Source organism: Notechis scutatus, chromosome 1, assembly GCF_049901735.1.
Source record: "Notechis scutatus isolate UNSWTSFEM ecotype Mainland chromosome 1, rNotScu1.2, whole genome shotgun sequence".
Taxonomy (NCBI): Eukaryota; Metazoa; Chordata; class Lepidosauria; order Squamata; family Elapidae; genus Notechis; species Notechis scutatus.
In genome coordinates, this window is record NC_142009.1 from 237,543,936 (window position 1) to 237,564,874 (window position 20,939).

A 20,939-nucleotide genomic window follows, 5' to 3' on the forward strand; every position below is an offset into this window, starting at 1 on the left:
ATAAACTGGAAAGAATAATAAATTCAATTCTACTGTATGGTTAAAACTTTCATAATATCAAGCTATTCTACACACCCTTTTTTGAAATTTTTTCTCCTTATAATAATGTGGAATTATTAAACAAACAAAACAGAAGAAAGCAGTTTTGCCACAAAAGTAAGCAATAATAAGATTCTAACAATGTTTAGATCTATTTAAAATTGATTTTTGAATAGATTTTTAGCCAAAATAATACCTAGATAAAGGATACAGATAGTAATAAAAAAAACAGATACTATCTCATTAAATTTCCAGTAAATACTAAATAATGATGTCTGTATAGAAAAACAAAACACTTTTTGATGGACAAACTAACTGGAAGCCTTTATAATAACTAGGTAATATTATTTTCAGTCACCATTTTTAATATTGGAAAATTGAATAGGGAAGTTAGGAAAATATATTGTTCAGATACTTGTTTTTCTTTGTACAGCCCTTGAATTATAATGCAACTGAGCCCAAAATATCAATTGCTAAGCAAGGCCTTTTTTGTCACAGTTGTTAGGCGAAACATTGCAGTTGTTAAGTGAATCATGTAGTTGCTAAGCGAATCTGGCTTCCCACATTGACTTTGCTTGTCAAAAAGCAGCTAAGAAGGTTATAAATGGTGGTCACATGACCCCAGGACAATGCAGTTACAGATTAATAGAGTTGGAAGGGATCTTGTAGGTCATCTAGTCCAACCCCCCCCAGCCAAGCAGGAGACCCAACACCATTTCTGACAAATGGCAGTCCAATCTCTTCTTCAAAGCCTCCAGTGATGAAGCTCCCACAACTTCCAAAGGCAAGCTGTTTCATTGGTTAATTGTTCTCACTGTCAGAAATTTATCCTTATTTCTAGGTTGAATCTCTCCTTGATCAGTTTCCATCCATTATTCCTTGTCTGGCCTTTGGGTACCTTGGAAAATAGCTTGACCCCTTCCTCTCTGTGGCAGCCCCTCAAATATTGGAAGACTGCTATCATGTCTCCCCTGGTCCTTCTCTTCACTAGACTAGCCATGCCCAGTTCCTGTAACCGTTCTTTATATGCCTTAGTCTCTAGTTCCCTAATCATCCTGGTTACTCTTCTCTGCACTTTTTCTAGGTCTCAACATCTTTTGTATAATGTGGAGACCAAAACTGGATGCGGTATTTTAGGTGTGGTTTTACTAAGGCTTTATAGAGTGGTATTGCCTGAATTTTGATCACTGCAATGGTTATAAGGGTGAAAACTGGTCATAAGTCACTTTTGTCAGTTGTAACTTTGAACACTCTGTCAATGAATGGCTGTAAGTCAAGGACTACCTGCATGTTGTATTTTTTAATATGTCATACTTGCAGTTCCACTGTTGCCATGGCTCTTCAATCCAAAAGTGCTATTTCACAGAGTTCGTCATCTTGGATGCATATATAGATATATCTGTCTATCACTGTATTTGCTTTATTTTCAGATCGATAAGTATGCTCAGCGGGACTTGAAGAAAGGCCTTCATTTGTACGGAACTGATGGAAATATTGGTTTAACTAATGCATGGAGCATCATACAAACAGATGTAAGCTTGTACTTCTTCATTGTTCTTTCCCTTAACAACAGCGGGCGCTAAACCTACACACTCATTTGCCTGGCTTCAAATTTCCAATGAAAATAATTTAATTTGGATTTCTATAAGCGTTTGCCTTAAAATAAAAGCAAATACCACTGCACTGTACCTGACCTGGAATCAAGGCCCTGATGTTTAACGGATCTTTCCCCAGCCTACTTTGGAATCTACAGATAAGGGTTTAATTTGATGCTTTGGTGCTCATCAGTATGCAGAGAAGCATACACGCAGATAGACAAAATACATAGGAAATCCCACAAGGAATTACAGAACACAGGAGATGCCACATTTCAATCATCATGCTATAACATTAGTGATAGGAGAGAAAATGAGACAAAGAAGTTCACAAGTTCTTTTCTTCAGTCCTCTTTCTTTCCTCTTTTGCATCCAAGGCACTATTGAATAAGTCAGCAATCAAGAGAAGGAACATAGTTGTTCTAGCTATACATTTGAGAATACAAGAACATGAGATCAGGGTTGTACTTTTTAATCAGCTTTCCATTTTATACAAAGAACATACGCACACACACACACACACACACAAATATATATATATATATATATATATATATATATATATATATATATATATATATATATATATATATATATATATATATATCAGGTGTGTCAAACTGGTGGCCCTCTTGCAGTCCACGAATGGAAAAAAAATGTCATGAAACATGGCACTGTGATGCAGTGAGTTTGACACCTGTGAAATATGTGCATATACAAATGCATACAGATGAATCCCAAATATTTCATTGATTAGCCAACTCTGGAAGTCAGAAGAATGAACTTTAACAGTTTGAGAGTTTGATATATATTTGATGTTGAGACCATTTTAGTCTTGTGGTTAACCTCGCCCTTGTCCTGGCTCCAGAATTGACATACCATTTGTTCTCACTGGAATATTTTTTTACAATAAAGTTAATAATGGCTTGATAGAATGGCAGGAATTGTATAGGTACTAATATGCTTGGGGAATGCTGCAAGCTTGATTGGAGTATAGGATCTAAAATTATGTTTTTTGCAGAGATACAAAATTCTTACCGAGGATTCTAAAACTCTTGAAATGTTATCCTGCACAGTTTTCAGTAAACAAAATAAAAGTTATATTGATTATACAACAGCACCTCTTTGGTTGTTCTCTTAAAAGCAGTGATCTGTCCATTTTAATTTTAGATTTAGTCATCTATATGTACATGAAGCATCTCAATTTCTTTCTGTTGATAAAAAAATTAAATAGTCCTATTATTGCAGCTATATTTCAGGTCACCTGAATTAGCCTGTATTCTCCACTGGTATTTAAAATTGTTCAAGTTTTCATACAGTTCATCACTCTGTTTAATACTGTTTTTGTGTAATCTGCATAATGGGAATGGTTAATCACAATCCCAATAATTTGTTCTCTTTCCAGTTGAAGAAGCTACATTGTCTGTTCAAATGCCTCTCACATTTGTATGGATGCACATTCTCAATTCCAAATTGCTGTAACATGTTACTTTGCACAAATAGAAGGTGGCATTAATTTTATGAATACCAAGATAGAAAAAAACATGAGGGCACAGAAGAGTAGTGACCTGCTTACCAGGACTCGGGGGGAAATAGAATGTGTTATATTGTATTTCAAGTATATTATCATAATATGGATGCTTTGATTTGTTGATAGAATTAGATTATTCAACAGCACAATTAGATTTCAGTTTTGAAATATTGGTTCTGTTGCATCTCCTGTTGTAAATGCAGAAAGTTTCCCCCAACCATGAGGTAGAAGACTTCATTCCAATGAGCAGATAAAATCTAAGTTTCCCAACTCACAGTTTCTCTGTATGTTGCTTTTCTAAATATTTATGTCTGAAAAATAATTAGGAACTAAATATAACTAATCCCAATATTTGGTATTCTATGTTTCTTTTTTCTTTTCTTGTATGACTAATATGATTGCATACAATTGTTTATATTGGAATGTAAATTAGTACACTTTTTTTTTCTGTTCCCAATATTTTTATTTGAATAAACAAAACAACAAAGCTACAAAAGTTAATTTAAAGAATCCCACTATACTGTCAATTTTCTCCCATCTCCTGCTCAGTTAAAATTTTGAACTGGAGAAGAATTGCAGATACCTCATGATAACTTACCTATTTTCAGGCTAGGGTTATGAACCACAAATATTCATGTTCAGAATCCATTCATTATGAGACTTGACTTCAGCAGTTAATAAATAACATAACCGCCTTGGCATCTGTACAGAGAAAAGAATCAAATTTCCCATCTATTTTGAAGTGTACTTGGAGGCAGGATCAAAGAGCTACTATTTTTCTCAGTTATCCCCCTTAGTCACTTCTGCCATGGGCAACTTGCTTCAGGCAATATTTGACAATAAAAGACTGCAGGGGCTTTGACTGTAGTCGCTTCAGAAAGGTTGGAGGGCATAGTTTTGTACATTAAGAAATCTACTTGCATTTGGACAACAGGCAAGGAACTCTAAAAGCGTGAAACAAAAAAATAACACAGGAACTTCACAGTTTCCTCATTTTTCTCAGCCTTCCTTAAAGGCAAAAGCAAATTGGACAATTTGGAACAATACAGAATGCTAATTTGCCAAATGCATGTAGATTCATGTGCAAGTAGACAATTAAAACAATCATTTTAATAATTTGAGAATTACAGAACTGAACTAGAGAGTTATCCCACAACTCAATAATACAACAATTGTTAGCTGCCCAGAGTCATGTGTATGAGATGGGTAACTGTAAAAACGTATTAAATAAATAAATAAACTCACATTCAGTGGATGCTGCTCATTAATTAAATGCTATCTGGTTGGCATAACTGAAAGCGATGAGTTCTTTTTTTCAGCTTTGCAGTCCACCAAAGGATCTTGGACTCCTAAAACAATCTACATAAAGCTCTCTTTCTTGAAAACTAAGGTTCACATCCAGATGCTGAACTGCTACACTGGAAGTAAATCAACATTTAACACTCTGATATTTGGAAAATGTGGCTGCCTTCAGTCTCAGTTCCCAGATCATGACAAAGTCAAAGGCAATTTCAAAATAGAGAATATATAAATTTGAAGCCACTCATCTTTACATCCAGAGGTGGTATTCGGCAGGTTCTGACCAGTTCTGGAGAACGGGTAGCAGAAATTTTGAGTAGTTTGGAGAACTGGCAAATACAACCTCTGATTGGCCCCACACTCATCTATTCTCTGCCTCCCGAGTCCCAGCTGATCAGCTGGATCTCCTTTTGTTGCCCTGCACAGGAGAACGGAGCTGGAATGCAGGTTAGTGGGGTGGGGAGGGAATGGGGAATTTACAGTATCCTTCCCCTGCCATGCCCACAAAGCCATGCCCACAGAACCGGTAGTAAATAATTTTGAATTCCACCACTGTTTACATCTCATCTAATAAAATAGTCATTGGTGTAACCCGATTTTATTTTATTTTTTGATGGTAATAACATACTTGAAACATAATACAACTGTATTGCTGATAATATCATGTCTTATGACAAACAATTTTCTGAGTTGAGTTTTTCTTTTCTCTTTTAAGTCCCATGAAGAAGGAACAGTGGACATTTTTTTTTAGCTTCCCTCCCCTCCTTGATGTAATTCTAGTCCTCTTCACTTGTATTGTAAAATGCATGGAACTTGATAAAAAATGTTTTCTTTAGTTTCCACATGATTGAAGATTAGTTCTTTTGCTGTTCTGTTGTCCAAAGATAGGACAAGACATCTACTTCATTCAGCAACTTTCCAAAGCATGTTTGGAACAAGCAGTGGTTCTCAACCTATTCTCCACCATGAACCCCCTTTAAATACCTTTTGTGGCCATGGTTCAGGGCCATGGACCTCAAGACTTAATTCAATATTTAAATCATAACATTTCTTCAAGCCTTCATGCCCCCCACTCTGTGACAGAGCACAGGTTGAGAACTATTGGTTAGGAGCATTTCAGAATGAATAGAAATATGGTGATTAACTCAAGGCCATTTTTTTACTCTTTTTCTCTCCCCTACATATTGTACCCTAATGGAATGTCTTAAAGGGTATAGGATTATCTGGAAACAAAGTGATCTTCCACTTACACAATAGTTATCCCTTGGATGTTCTGATAGTACAGTGGATGTAAAGAGACATGGAGTCTCTGAAGTGCCTGGGCTCTCTACTCTGATATAACAAGGAAACTGAGTCACCAATACAGGTGGTCCTCACTTATGACGTTTCTTTAGTAGCTGTTTGAAGTTACAATGGTACTGAAAGTTTACAACCACTCCTTGTATTTACAGCTGTTACCACATCTCCACAATTATGTGATCAAAATTCAAGAGCTTGTTAGCCTGCTCTCAATTACGACTGCAGGCTACATTTAAATCCCTACCCACTTGTATCCTTCCCATCTTTGCCCATTTGGCTTCCCTGCACTCTACCGTTGCTGCCCTGACCTGCAGCCTCACAGCCCTGCACTCCGCCATCCCAACACCCTTCTCACTGGCCCCAGCTGACTTTTACCATCTGCTTCCCAACCTGGCCATTTGTGAGGTCCGCCCAAGGCTGCACATGACCAGCTCATGAAGGGCCACCTCATCAGCAGCAGGAGGAAGAGGTTGGCAAAAGTCACCTGGGGATGCCATTGGATGGCAGGGGCAATGGAGTGCAAGGAGCTGAGGTTGCAGAGGTGGTATTCAGCAAGTTCTGACCAGTTCTGGAGAACAGGTAGTGGAAATTTTGAGTAGTTCAGAGAACCGGCAAATACCACCTCTGATTGGAGATTTTAGGGTATCCTTTCCCTGCCATGCCCACTAAACCACGCCCACAGAACCAGTAGTAAAAAATTTTGAATCCCACCACTGTGAGATTGCAGACCAGAGTAAGGGTGACCAAAAGAACAGAGATAGGGAAATAGGAGATTGGGAGGAGTTGAAGTGGAGGTAAATGCAATAGGGCAGGAAAAATGTGAAATCCTTGACTAACAACAGTGTGGTTCTGGCCTAATGGCCACAACCAAGACTATCAGAACTGCCCTCACTCATCAGAGTACTCATGTGATGTTTCACCTAATGACCACTTCACTTAGTGATGGAAATTCAAGTCCCAATTAGAGTCATTAAGGGACAACTGCTTGTAATAGTTTTGAGAGACTCTTAAATTTCTCAGGTAAGTGAGCTAAATCTGGAGAAATTTACATAAATGTTTTATTCAGAAATGAATAAATTTTAATACAAGGTATAATACTTCCTCTTTCCAGATGTGCAGTCCAGAGGTGTTCTGGCATGCTGGGCCCACTGAACCTGATCCTTAAATAGGCCTCTTGACTAAGGTGACTTATAATTCTCTTATTCCCCTCCAGTTCAGATGCTGTGGCGTCTCCAACTACACTGACTGGTTTGAAGTGTACAATACCACACGGGTGCCAGATTCATGCTGCTTGGAATTCAGTGAAAACTGTGGTCTTCATTCCCCAGGGACCTGGTGGAAAGCTGTGAGTATTTAAATCATGAATCAACTCAGAAGACTAGAATTTTTAGACTCCACTAGTGAAAGTAAAATGTTGTTGCTTTGCCTATTTGCTACATGCTGTTGTGCCCATCTTTAAGGGTGACTAAACATCTATCAGGAAGACTATTCTGACTTATTCATCCTAATTTGGCATACTTCTCAGACAACCAACCAAGAGGAGAAGAGCCCTAATAAGTAGTTCACCTTTAAATGTCAGTAGGAGAAGTAAAAACACAGAACTCAGGAACGTGAGTCAAGGCAACTTCTAGTAATTTGAAAGTTGCACATGCTTGTGACAGGCACATAGAGGGAAACACTTCCAAAGCAGGCAGGTAAAGGTAAAATGGGGAGGACAATTTTTATTAAGTCAAACGTAAACAGACAATACACTTGAAAACATAGTCCTATACAAATTTGCATGCAAATGTAAGACAGAGGAAGCGGAATATCACGAGGAGCAAAAGGAATCAAGTAGGGAATAAAAACACAGCAAGGAGCAAAAGGAGATATGGAATATGGTGCAGGAGTCAAAGGGGGAGAGAGGCACATAGATTGGAAAAGAAAGAGGGAAAGGCAGGGGTGGGATTCTATCGGTTCTGTCCGGCTCTGTAGAACCAGTTCTGAAGAGCAGCAGACATAGAACCGGTTCTATGTCTGCTGCTGTTTTGGCCCACCCGCCCGCCTGGACTCTTACCTGACCTTTATTTTCTGCTTTTTCAACCTCAGCTGTAGGGGCACAGGTATGGTTGAAAAAGCAGGAAAAAAGTGCTTTTTCAAACGCTGCTTCCCTGCACGCAGCGCTGCTCAGCTGTCCAGGCAGCAAGCTGATGAATATTTACACACGCACGCAGAATGCAGGGAAGCACATTGTAAATCACCGAACCGGTAGTTAAACCTGTCGGATCCCACCTCTGGGGAAAGGTAAATTGAAGTGGTGGTTCACCTGAAGCAGAGAACAGGGATAAGTTTATGAAGATTCTCAGACATCCAGGTAATGGTTGTCCCAAAGGTGCTTTTGTAAAAAGGCAACAGGACTTGGTTTTTTCCTTGAAGACATTTCATTTCTTATCCAAGAAGCTTCTTCAGCTCTGAACTGAAGAACAGCTGAAGAAGCTTCTTGGATGAGAAGAAAAAAGAAAGAAAAAAAAACAAAGTCCAGTTGCCTTTTGAAAGAAAGCACTTTTGGGAGCACAGGAAGAGCTTATAAAATCTTTATTTTGCCCTTGTGGTCTTTTTTTCTACTTTGTTTTTCCCTAAGTGGCTTCTTTCACTACATGTATGCATGCAGACTATTGTCTATGGAGATTCTCTGTCATCCAGGTCATGGTTGTCCCAAAGGCGCTTTTTCAAAACGAAAAACAAACGTTGCCTTTTGGTAAAACACCTTTGGGACATGCCGATTATTATTTTTCAATTGCTGAAAATATTAGCAGGAGGTTGGACATGAGGGCCTACATGAACCAGGGGTATTTTTTTGAAACTTCCCCTTTTCCTCAGCTCGGTGCCAAGTTGATGTATGAACAAGGTTATTCTGAAGTATCTTTGATAGGAAAGGCAAAATGAGAGTGCCTGTCTAAATGTTCTATGATCGCTGAAAATAAGTTGAATCACTATGACAACTAGCAGCCATCTTAAATGGTAGTGGTGAATATACTGCAGAAGTAACCTAATAGTGAACTCCTTGCAGTTGTTTCTTTCAAAACAATATTTGCTGAATATTGATTGTTGTAAAAATTAAAGTACTCTTTTTATGTAGACCAGAATGCTGAGTAGCTACTCCATTAAATAACAAAATTTTATTTGGTAATTCACCAGCAAATAAAAGAAGAAAATATTAATTATTTAGGATAAAAAAGGCAAAAGTTATTGGTGAAGGCCCTTCTAAATTTTAGAGTCATTATGTGACTAAGATATCCGGCTAGTTGGGGCAAATGTTCAGTAACTTAGGAAGATATTTCTAGGTAGAACTCATACATTGCTTGCAGTTTTAAATCAATGGTCCATTATTTAAGAACAGGTAGTGTATGTTCATAGCCCATGGCTAGAGTGATGGCTGGCCATAAAAAGCCATAAATTTGCAATCTGTCATGTGTTGCCTAGCACTAGGAAGATTAAAAGTGATCAGTCATAATCAGAAGGACCAAGCCAACTAATAAAAGAGATCTTAAGCCAATAGGAGAAAATGAATATTTTAAGAAGACCAATTTCACAGCAAACCACCATGTTCAGAACACAGTGGGGTAGCTGAAAAAATTGATTTCAGGGAGCTGGATGGAACTCCTTAAAGAGAAAGGAATGACCTGTAGGGGCCCAACTGAACTCTAAACAGGAGCTGGGTTCAGATCTTGCCCACCAAGGCTTTAATTGCTCCGGGTATATGGTGAGGTCCTTTGAAGAAGTAGAAAGATGATAAAACCAATGATGGGGATTTTTTTGTGTATGTTTACGGTAACATAATTGGCAGAGTATTTTCAGTGGCCCATACATAGCAGAGAAAACAATCCCCAGATATTTAAAAGTCTTGGCTTGCTCTATTGTTTATTTAGCCACCAGCCATGTAATTTCATAAAATAAAAAGGCCACTTTCACTGGAACCAAAGGTTCTGCAGAGAAAGGAGTGGCATTTTTTTTTTCTGATTATGCTTTTCCTTTTCACATCCAACAATCTTCAAGTATTGTTTCGGAATAGAGGTTCCTTCCTACTAGTACCCGGGTGTCAAACTCGCCGCATCATGTTGCCTTCACGTGACGTTTTTCCCATTTGCGGAGCTGGGGTGGGTGTGGCCACGCATGATGCATACGGCCCATGGGCCTCCAGTTTGACACCCTTGTAGTGGGTGTCTGTGTATAAAAGTTCCAGAGAACTGCAGCATTGAGACAGAATCCCATTCTGTGAATCTTAGGAGCAAACTTTAGCATCTCGCAGAATGTGCTCAGTATGAGACCAGGAAACAAGAAGACAAGACTTCACAGTATAAGACAGGACTGCCTACTTTTGTGTTGCCAGTTCAGGAGATTGTATATGCAACATTAGGTCTACAGTGGTGGCTGACATCAACTGGCCTGTTGTCACAGCAGACACCAATCATCTCTGGGAAAACAGTTCTGAGGAAATAATCAGTACTTACAGGTTTTGTACAGCAGGGGGGGAAAGTATATTTCTGCATTCCTGCATTCAGAAAGTACTCTGGAATCCACCTAGGTATACAGGAAGTTACCAGAGTGTAGATAGAGTATTGGGGTCACAGACTCAAGTTCAACCAAAACCCTTCGTGAGCATACTCAAAAAGTTATGCCGAAAAATAAGTCCAAGGTGATCTGTTACGGGAATGTATCAAAACTAAAAGTAAATCCTACCGTTGATTCAATTGTTATTTTAAAACCTCTTGTCTTTATGAGTCGGGCCAGCAAATCCTCCTAGGAAATTATCAGTGCTAAAATTTGACATACTGACACTGGGACTAACATGTTAAAACAAATGTAATGTCATCTGGTTACTTTGTGGTTGCCAGAAAGCAAGGTGAAGTATTTGGGTGATGATTTGTTTAAGCAATAATTGGTCTATAATTGCCTTCTCACATTCTTGCCCAGCATTTCTGTTTAAAGCACTGAGATTTACTATTCGGTTTAGAAACACAGCAGTCTGATTTGTAGGGCATACATGAGAAGCAGACATTGTTCTTCTTCTTCTTCTTCTTCTTTTTGTTTTTTGTTCATGAATCTTGCACAGAGTATCCACTTGATCTTCAGTTGTACAGTTTTTCTAGGCCTTTAAAGACATATTTCATTGCAAGAAAGTCCCCAGAGATGCTTTTCATCTCCACTGGAAAGCTTAAATTGACACTGCCGATTACCAAGTTTGATATGAGTTGTAGGTTCTCCTTAGGCCATTGGCTTCCTTATAGCATAATGTTTTTTCCCCTCTCTCTAGCCTTGCTACGAAACAGTGAAATTATGGCTTCAGGAGAACCTGTTAGCAGTCGGAATTTTTGGATTGTGCACAGCATTGGTTCAGGTATTTCCTGTGTGCTTTCTGTTTGTTTTACCACCGTGAAGGATTTAACTGCATCTCAGTTTATCTTTCACAAATATAACCTGGTATTAATAGCAAAATCCTATAAATCTTTCTCCAAAGGAAATTCCATTGAATTTATTTGTTGATAAATTGGTTCGGGATTATATCAGAACAGCAAGAAGATTGATCTAAAGAAAAGTTGTCTTCTTTATGTTGAATACTGTTTTGTTTATTCCTACTTATGTGCAAACGTGCAAACATCAACAAGTCCTGGGTGTTTAATGATCCTTCCTTGGTTTAATTAGAGTATCTGCTGATATTAAATAGCAATGGTTTCTACATAAAGTTGGTAGAGCTTAAGTTAATGGGGAATAGTAATTGACTTATTGTGCCTTAGCCTAAACAGCAAGAGATCCCTCATAATGAATTTTTATTTGAAAGCAGCGCTGTCCAATAATTAGCATATTTTACTTGATCACTTCACTGCCTCTTACACTTTAAATCTTTTCCTCCAATCCTGAGAAAGTTGTTTTGAGATCCTAAGAACAGTATAAAGCTGCTTAAAATTAACAAACAAGAACTGGGATTAAAACCACTTATGTTGTACCACATTTGAGCCAAAACAGGCAAATATGTTGTTAACTTACACCCCAGCTATTTAAACTTGTCATCACCATTTAGAATTAATCCTGAAGGGTTGTAGGATTTTCCCCACTCTCCAAATTAATGTCACAATTTAATACAGAATTAAGGAGGCTAATCCTGTTGAAACCAGTGGGTTTAACTATGCCCAACTCTCCAGAATTAGAGTAGATAAAATACATTTCTACTTTGTAATCCTCTGTTATTTTTATACCTGATTATTTGTCATGGTTTCCCCAGTAAATAGTAGAAAATGAAAATTAGATACAGAGCTAGCCATTCTCTGTTAGAGTTCCATAACATGCTTCAGAAAATTTCAGTTCTCGGGATATCTCAGCTACTGTACATCAGCCGTTTGGTAGCATACAGTCTTGTGCAAATTATTTACAGTACTCACACAAGAACAAGCCTAAAAGCCATAATGGACACACATAACTTTACACAGAGCAACGTAAAGAGAAGGACAGGCCATGTAGCACAAGCCCTTACTTCTTCTGTACATGGGCAAAAGACTGAGGAGAAAGTTTGGCAGACAGATTATGGAGGTTTCAGATGTCCTTTGGCAATGCCTACAGATGGAGTAAACACCTAGCCTGACTAACTGTTGTCTCCAAAATACTCTTTTCCCTGGGCAGAAAGTCCACGAGGAAGCAGAACACCCAAGCAAAATAATGGCATAGACCAGGGGTGGGCAAACTTTTTGGCTCGGGGGCGCATTGACTTAAAATTTGACAGACGGGCCGGGTCAGCACAAGATTTTTGGGAATCGCCCCCACCCTTCCCCCCTCTTCTCCTCCTTCCCCTCCCCTCGGAGGCCCCTGAGTCAGGAGTTGCTACCGCCGGCGCAGCTCAGCGCAGCTCCAGTCCCGCGTTGCCTCGGGAAGGAAAGGCAAAAAGGAAGAGCCGCGGCGGTGCTTTGCAACGGAGCAGCGGCACCGGAGGCTCAGGCTCAGCGGCTCCTGGTTTTGCCTTTTCCTTCCCAAGGCAACGCGGGACTGAGCCGCACGGAGCTGCGCCGGGCGGTAGCAACTCCTGACAGCCCCAGCCGGACACCTGAGCGGAGCCCAGGCGAAACTGCCTGTTGCTGCTGCCGGAGCACCGCCGGGTCGCCTCCTCCAAGCAGCCTGCCCGCCCACCGGGCTTCCCTCTGCCACACGGCTCGGGCCAGGCACGAGCGCCCGCGAGTTAAAAGGAAGCCGAAAGTTGCTGGGAAGTTTAAGCAGCCCGCCCACCGCCGGGTGAACCCTTCCTGCTCCTCGGCGGGAAGACGCTCCAGCCTGCAAACTTTGCCTTTGCAAAGTTTAAGCCTGGAAGCCCTGGAAACCAAGCAACTTCCCAGCAACTTTCGGCTTCCTTTTAACTCGCAGGCGCTCGTGCCTGGCGGAGGGGAAGCCCGGAGCCTCCTCCAAGCAGTCCGCCCATCCGCCCGCCAGGCTTCCCCTCCGCCACGCGGCTTGGGGCCAGGCACGAGCGCCCGCGAGTTAAAAGGAAGCCGAAAGTTGCTGGGAAGTTGCTCGGGTTTCGGGCTTCCAGGGCTTTGCAAAGGCAAACTTTGCAGGCGGGAGCGTCTTCCCGCCGAGGGCGGGAAGGGTTCCCCCGGCGAGGCGGGGCGGGCTGCTTGGAGCGGGCTGCCGTGCGGCTCGGGCGGCGCAAGCGCCCGCGAGTTAAAAGTTGCTGGGAAGTTGCTCGGGTGCTGGGAGCAGGCTTTAAAGTGCCGCCCGAGCAAAGTTTAAGCAGCCCTCCCGCCCACCGGGCGGAACCCTTCCCGCTCCTCAGCGGGAAGACGCTCCAGCCTGCAAACTTTGCCTTTGCAAAGCCCTGGAAGCTCCGAAACCCGAGCAACTTCCCAGCAACTTTCGGCTTCGTTTTAACTTGCGGGCGCTCGCGCTCGCCCCGAGCCGCACGGCAGCCTGCTCCAAGCAGCCGCCCCGCCTGCTGGAACCCTTCCCGCCTCGGCGGAAGACGCTCCAGCCTGCAAACTTTGCCTTTGCAAAGCCCTGGAAGCCTCGGAAACCGAGCAACTTCCCAGCACTTTCCCTTCGTTAACCGCGGGCGCTCACGCCTGGCCCCGAGCCGCACGGCGGAGGGGAAGCCGGAGCGCCGCCGGGTCACCTCCTCCAAGCAGCCCGCCTGCCCGCCCGCCCGCCGGGCTTCCCCTCCGCCTGCTGGGGCCAGGCGCAGCGCCCGCGAGTTAAACGAAGCGGAAAGTTGCTGGGAAGTTGCTCGGGTGCTGCGAGCAGGCTTTTAAAGTGCCGCCCGAGCAGGACCGCCGAGCCGGGAAACGGGGCACCAAGGCAGGGCAAGGCTCCACCAGCAGCGGCCTAGCTTTTGGTGGCTCCAAGCAGCCCGCCCGCCCGCGGGTGGAACCCTTCCCGCTCCTCGGCGGGAAGACGCTCCAGCCTGCAAGCTTTGCCTTTGCAAAGTTTAAGCCTGGAAGCCCCGGAAAAAAAGGGGATCGGCGGGATTCACCTTCGGAGAGGTCGCACTTGAAGGTGATTTCGAACTCCCAGCCGAGGCCTTTGCAAATTTCTTTTCTTTCCTACCCCTAGATCGCTCCGCACTGTTTTGCAGCTTTGGGGCCACGCGGCACAGGGCAATATGCCACGCCCAGCGATTTTTTTCAGGGTGGGCGGATTGGACAGACCAATGGCAGCGATTTTTTTTCAGGGGCGGGCCGCATTGGACAGACCAATGGGCCGGATGTGGCCCGCGGGCCGTAGTTTGCCCGCCCTGGCATAGACAGTCAAGCAAGATAAAAGTAGATGGCAACTAATCAAGGAGAGAAGCATCCTGGAATTAAGGAATAATTTCCTGACAGAACAAATATTTATGGAGATTCTCAATCATCCAGGTCATGGTTGTCCCAAAGGTGCTTTTCCTAAAGGCAACAGGACTTTCTTTCATTTCCTTGAAGATGTTTCACTCCTCATCCAAGAAGCTTGATTCAGTCAGAACGAAAGAAGCTTGCTGGATGAGAAGCAAAATGTCTTGCCTTTAAGAAAAGCACCTTTGGGATGACAGTTAGAACAATTAATCAGTGGAACATCTTGTTTCTTAAATTGTGGGTGCTCCAACACTGGAGGTTTTTAAGAAGAGATTGAACAACCATTGGTCTGAAATAGTATAGAGTAGAGGTCTCCAAACTTGTCAAGTTTAAGACTTGTGGACTTCAACTCCCAGAATTCTCCAGCCAGCTCTTGCCAAGTTTGGAGACCTCTGGTATAGGGTTTCTTGCCTGATCAGTGGGTTGGACAAGAAGACCTCCAAGGTTCCTTCCATCTCTATTATACTGTTCAAAAGGAGAGACTCTCCCAAATTATCTAATCTAAAGATTTTTTCCCCATCAATATTGAATAAAGCTACAACTGAGTTACAATCCAGGTTTCTTTCCTCCCTTTTCTTTTTGATTGTGAAGAAATCTCATCACTCTCCTTTGGCTTTTCCATTAGGTCAGCCCCAAATTGAGTATGCCCTGCTGATTATGCAGAACTGTGTTATGTAGAATTGATATACACCCTGGGGTGGCATGGGAAATGCAGGATCCTTCTGGAACCATAGTATGCAACTGTGCATATATCATGAAAGACCAAAGGGAAAGTTGCATGCTGTTTTAATGCTGACAATGATTTTTGTATCTACAGATTCTTGGACTGACATTTGCAATGACCATGTATTGTCAGGTTGTCAAGGTAGACACCTACTGTGCATAAACATCATCTTCAGGGTCCATCAACCACCTCTCCACAAGACGAACGAGAGGGCCCTCCATCCTGTTTTCATATTTTTTCTATGTAAAATAAACTGTATAATCCTCTATGGAAAAATTGTGGATTCCCCCTAGTTTTGTCACACCACTCAAAATGGTATCATCGTGGAACTCAAGACTTGCTCCGACAAAATAAATTCTTCTCTCTAAATGGCAAGAAAAACAAAGAAAGGAACGGCTCCCTTTTGCACAGACTGTGGCTTAGTTTGAGGCGGAGTTTAATCTCTTCAAGCTGTTGACAAATAGAAATGTTCCGCCTAGCCCGATTTCATCAGTCCTCAAAGTACAGGGAGCCCTTTCTCAAAATGATAGAGAGGATGTGGGACAGACATGTCTTAGCATTTGGTTTTAGCCAGCTTAGCACCTCGGCCCAGGGACATGCTTTGGACTCTCAACATGGTGTCACGGAATGAGAGGTCTTTGGGGAAAGCGTGAAGAAAGGGTTTTGATGTCCCATCAGACCTGGCTGTAAACAGAATGGGAATTCTTACTCTTGAAATCAGTGTAATAACGTTCAAGTACTAATGTCCGAATACATCCATATAGATACACAACAACAATTCTAGCAGCTGCCTGCAAAGCACATCGGTCTTCTCTTCCTTTGTATTCCATAGGACCATGGAGTCAAATGGAAAGATCTCCTAGGGAAGAAATTTAGGCCACTAAGAAACAAGCAATTGCATCAATCAGATTTATTCTTCAGAGAATATGTAATCACCTTTCCGTTACTGTCCTCTGGATTTTCTTTTAAGTGTCATTCCAGTTTTGGTGTTCCAGTATGTCCTTTTTTTTCCTGTTGTTGTCCCCTTCGTCTCTTTGCCTTTTCCTTAATTTGCTTTGTCATATTTTCACCTTTAAATAGGATAGATTCACTAGGGGGAAAAGCCCATGCTGTAAACATGCTTTGTAGCTGCTTTTTAAACGAACATATTATTCCAAGAAGGAATTGGAAGGTTTGAAAAAATTCCCCACTAACCAAAAAGTCATTAATTTCCCTTTTTTATTTTCTCTGCATTAATATACACAGAAGAACATGCAGGTAAAGATTTTCAAGCACATTCCCATCACTGCTTACAACCATAGGCCAATGAAAGGCTAGCATGGATTATCTGCTCACCATCTCAACAATGAAGATTGCTTGATGGGTCATCTGTTATCTGTCTTGCTTTAGTAAATCATATATCAATAAAATGAGCGGATTATCATTGTAGGTGAACACTAATATGTTTGTTAATACATGCATGCTGACAGAAGATTGACCAGACTTAGAATGCCTAGTTTAACATCCAAGTAGAGTTTAAAGTCAGTGTGTACACATTGTTAGTCCACTCAGACAGTTCCTTTCCCTTCAGTTCTGCTCAAAAAAAAAAAAAAAAACCAAAGGAATCTTAATTCAGCCCTTGCCTTTCTTTCCATCCTTTTATGTACAGTTGATCGTTGTTTATTTTTCCAGTAATGGAAGCTAATGAGGCAGGATGGTGCAGTGGTTAAAGCACCAGGCTAGAAACCAGAAGACAGAGAGTTCTACTCCTGCCTTAGGTGCAAAGCCAGCTGGGTGATTTTGGGCCAGTCACTCTGTCTCAGACCGAGGAAGCAGGCGTGGGAAACCACTTCTGAATTCTTGTGAAGAAACCTGCAGGGTTTGCTCAAGCAGCCACTAGGAATAAAAAAAACTGACTCAAAAGCATCCCCTCCCAAAAAAGGAAGACATTTTCCCCTTATTTAATATTCGTAGATCTTTGAACTATATAAGAATGAAAGTTTACAATTCAAAAAGAAAGTCAACCATATAAAATCAAGGCCAACCATATCAGTAAAACCTAACACCCTTAACTAAGACGTCCCTCTGAAAAACTAAAGTTTCATGATTCCATGCAATGGGGAGGGGGGGGCAATCTTACACCTGACACGTACTTGATTGAAGACAAAGCAGCCAATTTAGGGTACAGTATTATCCATTTATAAACTGTATAAATAGCTTCAATACAAACATTTAATATACAAAGAAAAAACAAGAAATGTGACAATATCTGGACTATGATAGGAAATCTAGAACATTCTCATCATTTTCTGTAAAGAAGCACTACCTCAGGGCTGTAATTCAAGAAAGAACTAGTATAGGTTAAGATTTGATCCCTAGACCAACTGGTGCCCATGCTCTACAGAAGTGGTCCCCAACCTGTTTGGCACCAGGGACTGGTTTCATGGAAGACAATTTTTCTATGGACTGGGGGGTGGGGTGGGGTGAGGAGCACACAACCTAGATCAGTGGTGGCTAACCTTTTTGGGCTCCTGTGCCAAAAATTGTGTGTGTGCTTGCACACACGCACTCACGTGCCAGCACCCAGAAGGCAATGCGTGCCCCCTCCACGCCCCCTACACATGCCTGCGCAATACCACCCACCCACCCCCGCTGCCCCCTTATCTGCACTGTGCCTCACAGCTGATTTTCTGCCATTTGAGGCCTTTTTCGGCCTCCCAGAGGCTTGAGGAAGGTTGCTGCAGGCTTTGCAGGCCGAAAACTAGCCCTGTTTCGCCACTTCTGGTATTTTCAGAAAAACAGGAAGTGATAAAACGGGGCTAGTTTTAGGCATGCAAAGCCTTCCTCAAGCCTTTGGGAGGCCGAAAAAGGCCTCAAACTGGCAAAAATATCAGCTGTGAAACATGCGCATGCGCATTGAGGTAAGTTTGCCTGCAGCTTGCATGCTGGCACAAATGGCTCTGCCTGCCACCTGTGGCATGCATGCCATAGGTTCGCCATCACAGATGTAGATCCATGCATATGCAGTTTCACTCACCTGCTGCTCACCTCCAGTTGTGCTGTCTGATACCTACAGTCCATGGAGCAGTACTGGTCTGCAGCCCAGGGATTGGGCACAGTGGTGGGTTGCAAAGCAGTTTATCACTAGTTTGGTGGGTGTGTTTGATGGGCGCGCTTCTTGCGCGCACCAAACACACACTTTGTGCACGTGCAGAGGCATCCCTACTCACTTCCTGCAATCCTCCACTCTCCGTGTAGCTTCAACAGCTGACATGTGGCAATCTGCTGTGCCGCACAAAGCAGCTACGCTTCAAAAGTATTTTTCAGTATGGGAGCCGGTATGGGGTGGGTGGGCCCAACAGCAGATCGTCGGAGCAAACCGGTTTGGTCTCCACTGATCTTTGGTGCTACCGGTATGCCAGAACTGGGCTGAACTGGTAGAATAGCACCACTGATTGGGCACCCCTGCTCTAGAGCAGTGTTGTTCAACCTTGGAATGTCAAGATGTCTGGACTTCAACATCCAGAATCTGCCAGCCAGCATGGTTGGCTGAGGGATTCTGGAACCTGAAGTCCACATATCTGAAGTCCACATAAAGTGGCCAAGACTGAGAAATGCTGCTCTAGAGTTTATCAATTAACATAATGCTTACCCAAATTCATACATGGTTGAAGAGTCCAGCAGTACCCAGTTATAGCAAATGTATAGAAATTCCTATTCCACCCTGCAGTTGACTCTTTTGATTCCTCTTGTCCTGTTAGATGTGCATACAATGGACAAGTTTGCCTTTAAGCAATAATATACATGTTATTTTCCAATTATTCTGTGGTTTTGATTCTTTCCGCTATACAGCAATGAAGAGTGTCTTTGAAATTCCATTGCTGTTAGTTGTCATTGCTCATTACTTTTGACTGTTTTACAAGCACACCTACTGACAGCTTTTAGATTGCCATCTCTGAAGACCATGATCATAAAATAAGGCAATATGAATAAAATATAGGTTCTAAAAGTAAAAGATGAGTTCTTAAAATATTAAAGTACTCCTGTACACTACCCCTTTATACAAATAAAAATAGGTGACTCAGCAGAATTACTCAGAGAAATTAAGTCACAGAAGTGAGCAGGAGATAGGTAGGCATAGGTAGAAACTAATAACAAAACTCAATAGTTAAACAATAACCTCAAAAGCTTCCTGAATTTTACAGAACAAACAGTAACAAGTGTTTCATAGCTTGGAAAACTAGATAAATAGCCTTGCTGTCTATTGTGTGTATGCTGGCCATTCATTGCAAAGATCACAACAAGAAAGGTAGGCTTCACACTTGCTGGATCTTTGTGTTTAGAAGGCCAAGATAATTCTAAGCTGGGGGTTTTATTTTCAGTACCCAAACTGAACCAGCTAGTAATGTTTTCATATTTAACTGTATTATTTATTAAGTTTATAAGCTGCTTAAATCACTAATGACATGTGAAAGGTCACTCTTTGATTTCTAAGACGGTATTTCGGGAGATTAATTTTAATGGAAAGACTACTTTCTTGCTTTTGTAAATAATGGGAACCTCTTTTTGAGATGCTGTAGTTCAGCTAAATATCTAGCAACGGATTCCAATCTCCCTTCTGCACGCTGGCAACATAAACAATTCAACCCCTATTGAGTAACCCTAACTTAAAAAAAAACCCACACCATCATGTTAGTAACTTTAAATATCTTCATAGGAAGCCTATATATCATCATCACACTATCCAGAGTGGATGCTGTTCTTGGTTCACGGGACATTGTCATGAGAAAGACAGGTGCTGAAAATCCAAGGAACATAGCTGTATAATGAAATACTTAGACATTCTTCTTTAAAGCTGTTAAAAGAAAGTGTACAGGACCGAATGCAACATAGAGACCCTTTACTTTGAAATGAGAGGCTGTATACCATGAGGAATTACTTGTTTATCAGAAGCTTCCTCTTTATGCATGTTGGAAAAACCTTGGTGCTAAAGCAAATCCTGGCTGCCTGCAACATAGAAACCAAACAAATTTAGGAAACCATCACCAGCCATCAGACTAGATACCTGTAGCTAACACAAACAGACTACTGTATACTCATGCTTCATTAATCGGTCACTCAAATCCCTCTTTGGTGTTTTTTTTTTTTTTTAGGGCAGAACATAATTGAGCAGGAATAAGCAACAGTAAGCAATTTTTACAAGTCCAATTGGAGGAAGGAAATGCTTGTGATACTTTATTAATTCTTTACTGACTTGTGTATTCCAGACAGCATTCAAGAAGCCAGTGCAATTCCTTTTTCTATATTATAAGCACAAGGCTTTAAATATATAATATGACCAAAGCCATTTAGGATCAGCTGTGGAGCCTGCCCCACTAAAGGTTCAGGTTTGGGTCCAGGGTGCTTAATTTCTGTTTCATGGCCCAAAGACTTAAAGTCAATGCAAATTAAGAATGTGAGTTTACATTTCTGTCTTACTTGCTAGGAATGTGTATTTTGTCTATTGTGAATATTCCTAAAATGATGTGTGCTTTAATATACTGTAAAATGGCTATTAATAGCTACCTAGGTTTGTTACCAATGGGGGGGAGGGGGGCTGGGAGAAGAAAGGTTCAGCACAGATTAAATAA

The 20,939-nt window shown here is 41.7% G+C and overlaps 1 protein-coding gene across 12 annotated transcripts in view; it reads left to right on the forward strand.

The window, feature by feature from the left end:
- The window catches only part of TSPAN4 (tetraspanin 4), a 797,106-nt gene extending 780,348 nt beyond the window's left edge, over nucleotides 1-16,758 (forward strand). For all 12 annotated transcript variants that reach the window (XM_087950830.1, XM_087950829.1, XM_087950835.1 and 9 more), the window contains 4 exons: nucleotides 1,470-1,571; nucleotides 6,977-7,108; nucleotides 11,057-11,140; nucleotides 15,424-16,758. In XM_087950830.1, the coding sequence (XP_087806956.1) occupies nucleotides 1,470-1,571; nucleotides 6,977-7,108; nucleotides 11,057-11,140; nucleotides 15,424-15,492 (387 nt within the window). In that variant the 3' untranslated portion in view covers nucleotides 15,493-16,758. The remainder of the gene's footprint in view (nucleotides 1-1,469; nucleotides 1,572-6,976; nucleotides 7,109-11,056; nucleotides 11,141-15,423) is intronic.
- The last annotated feature ends 4,181 nt before the right edge of the window (nucleotides 16,759-20,939 follow it).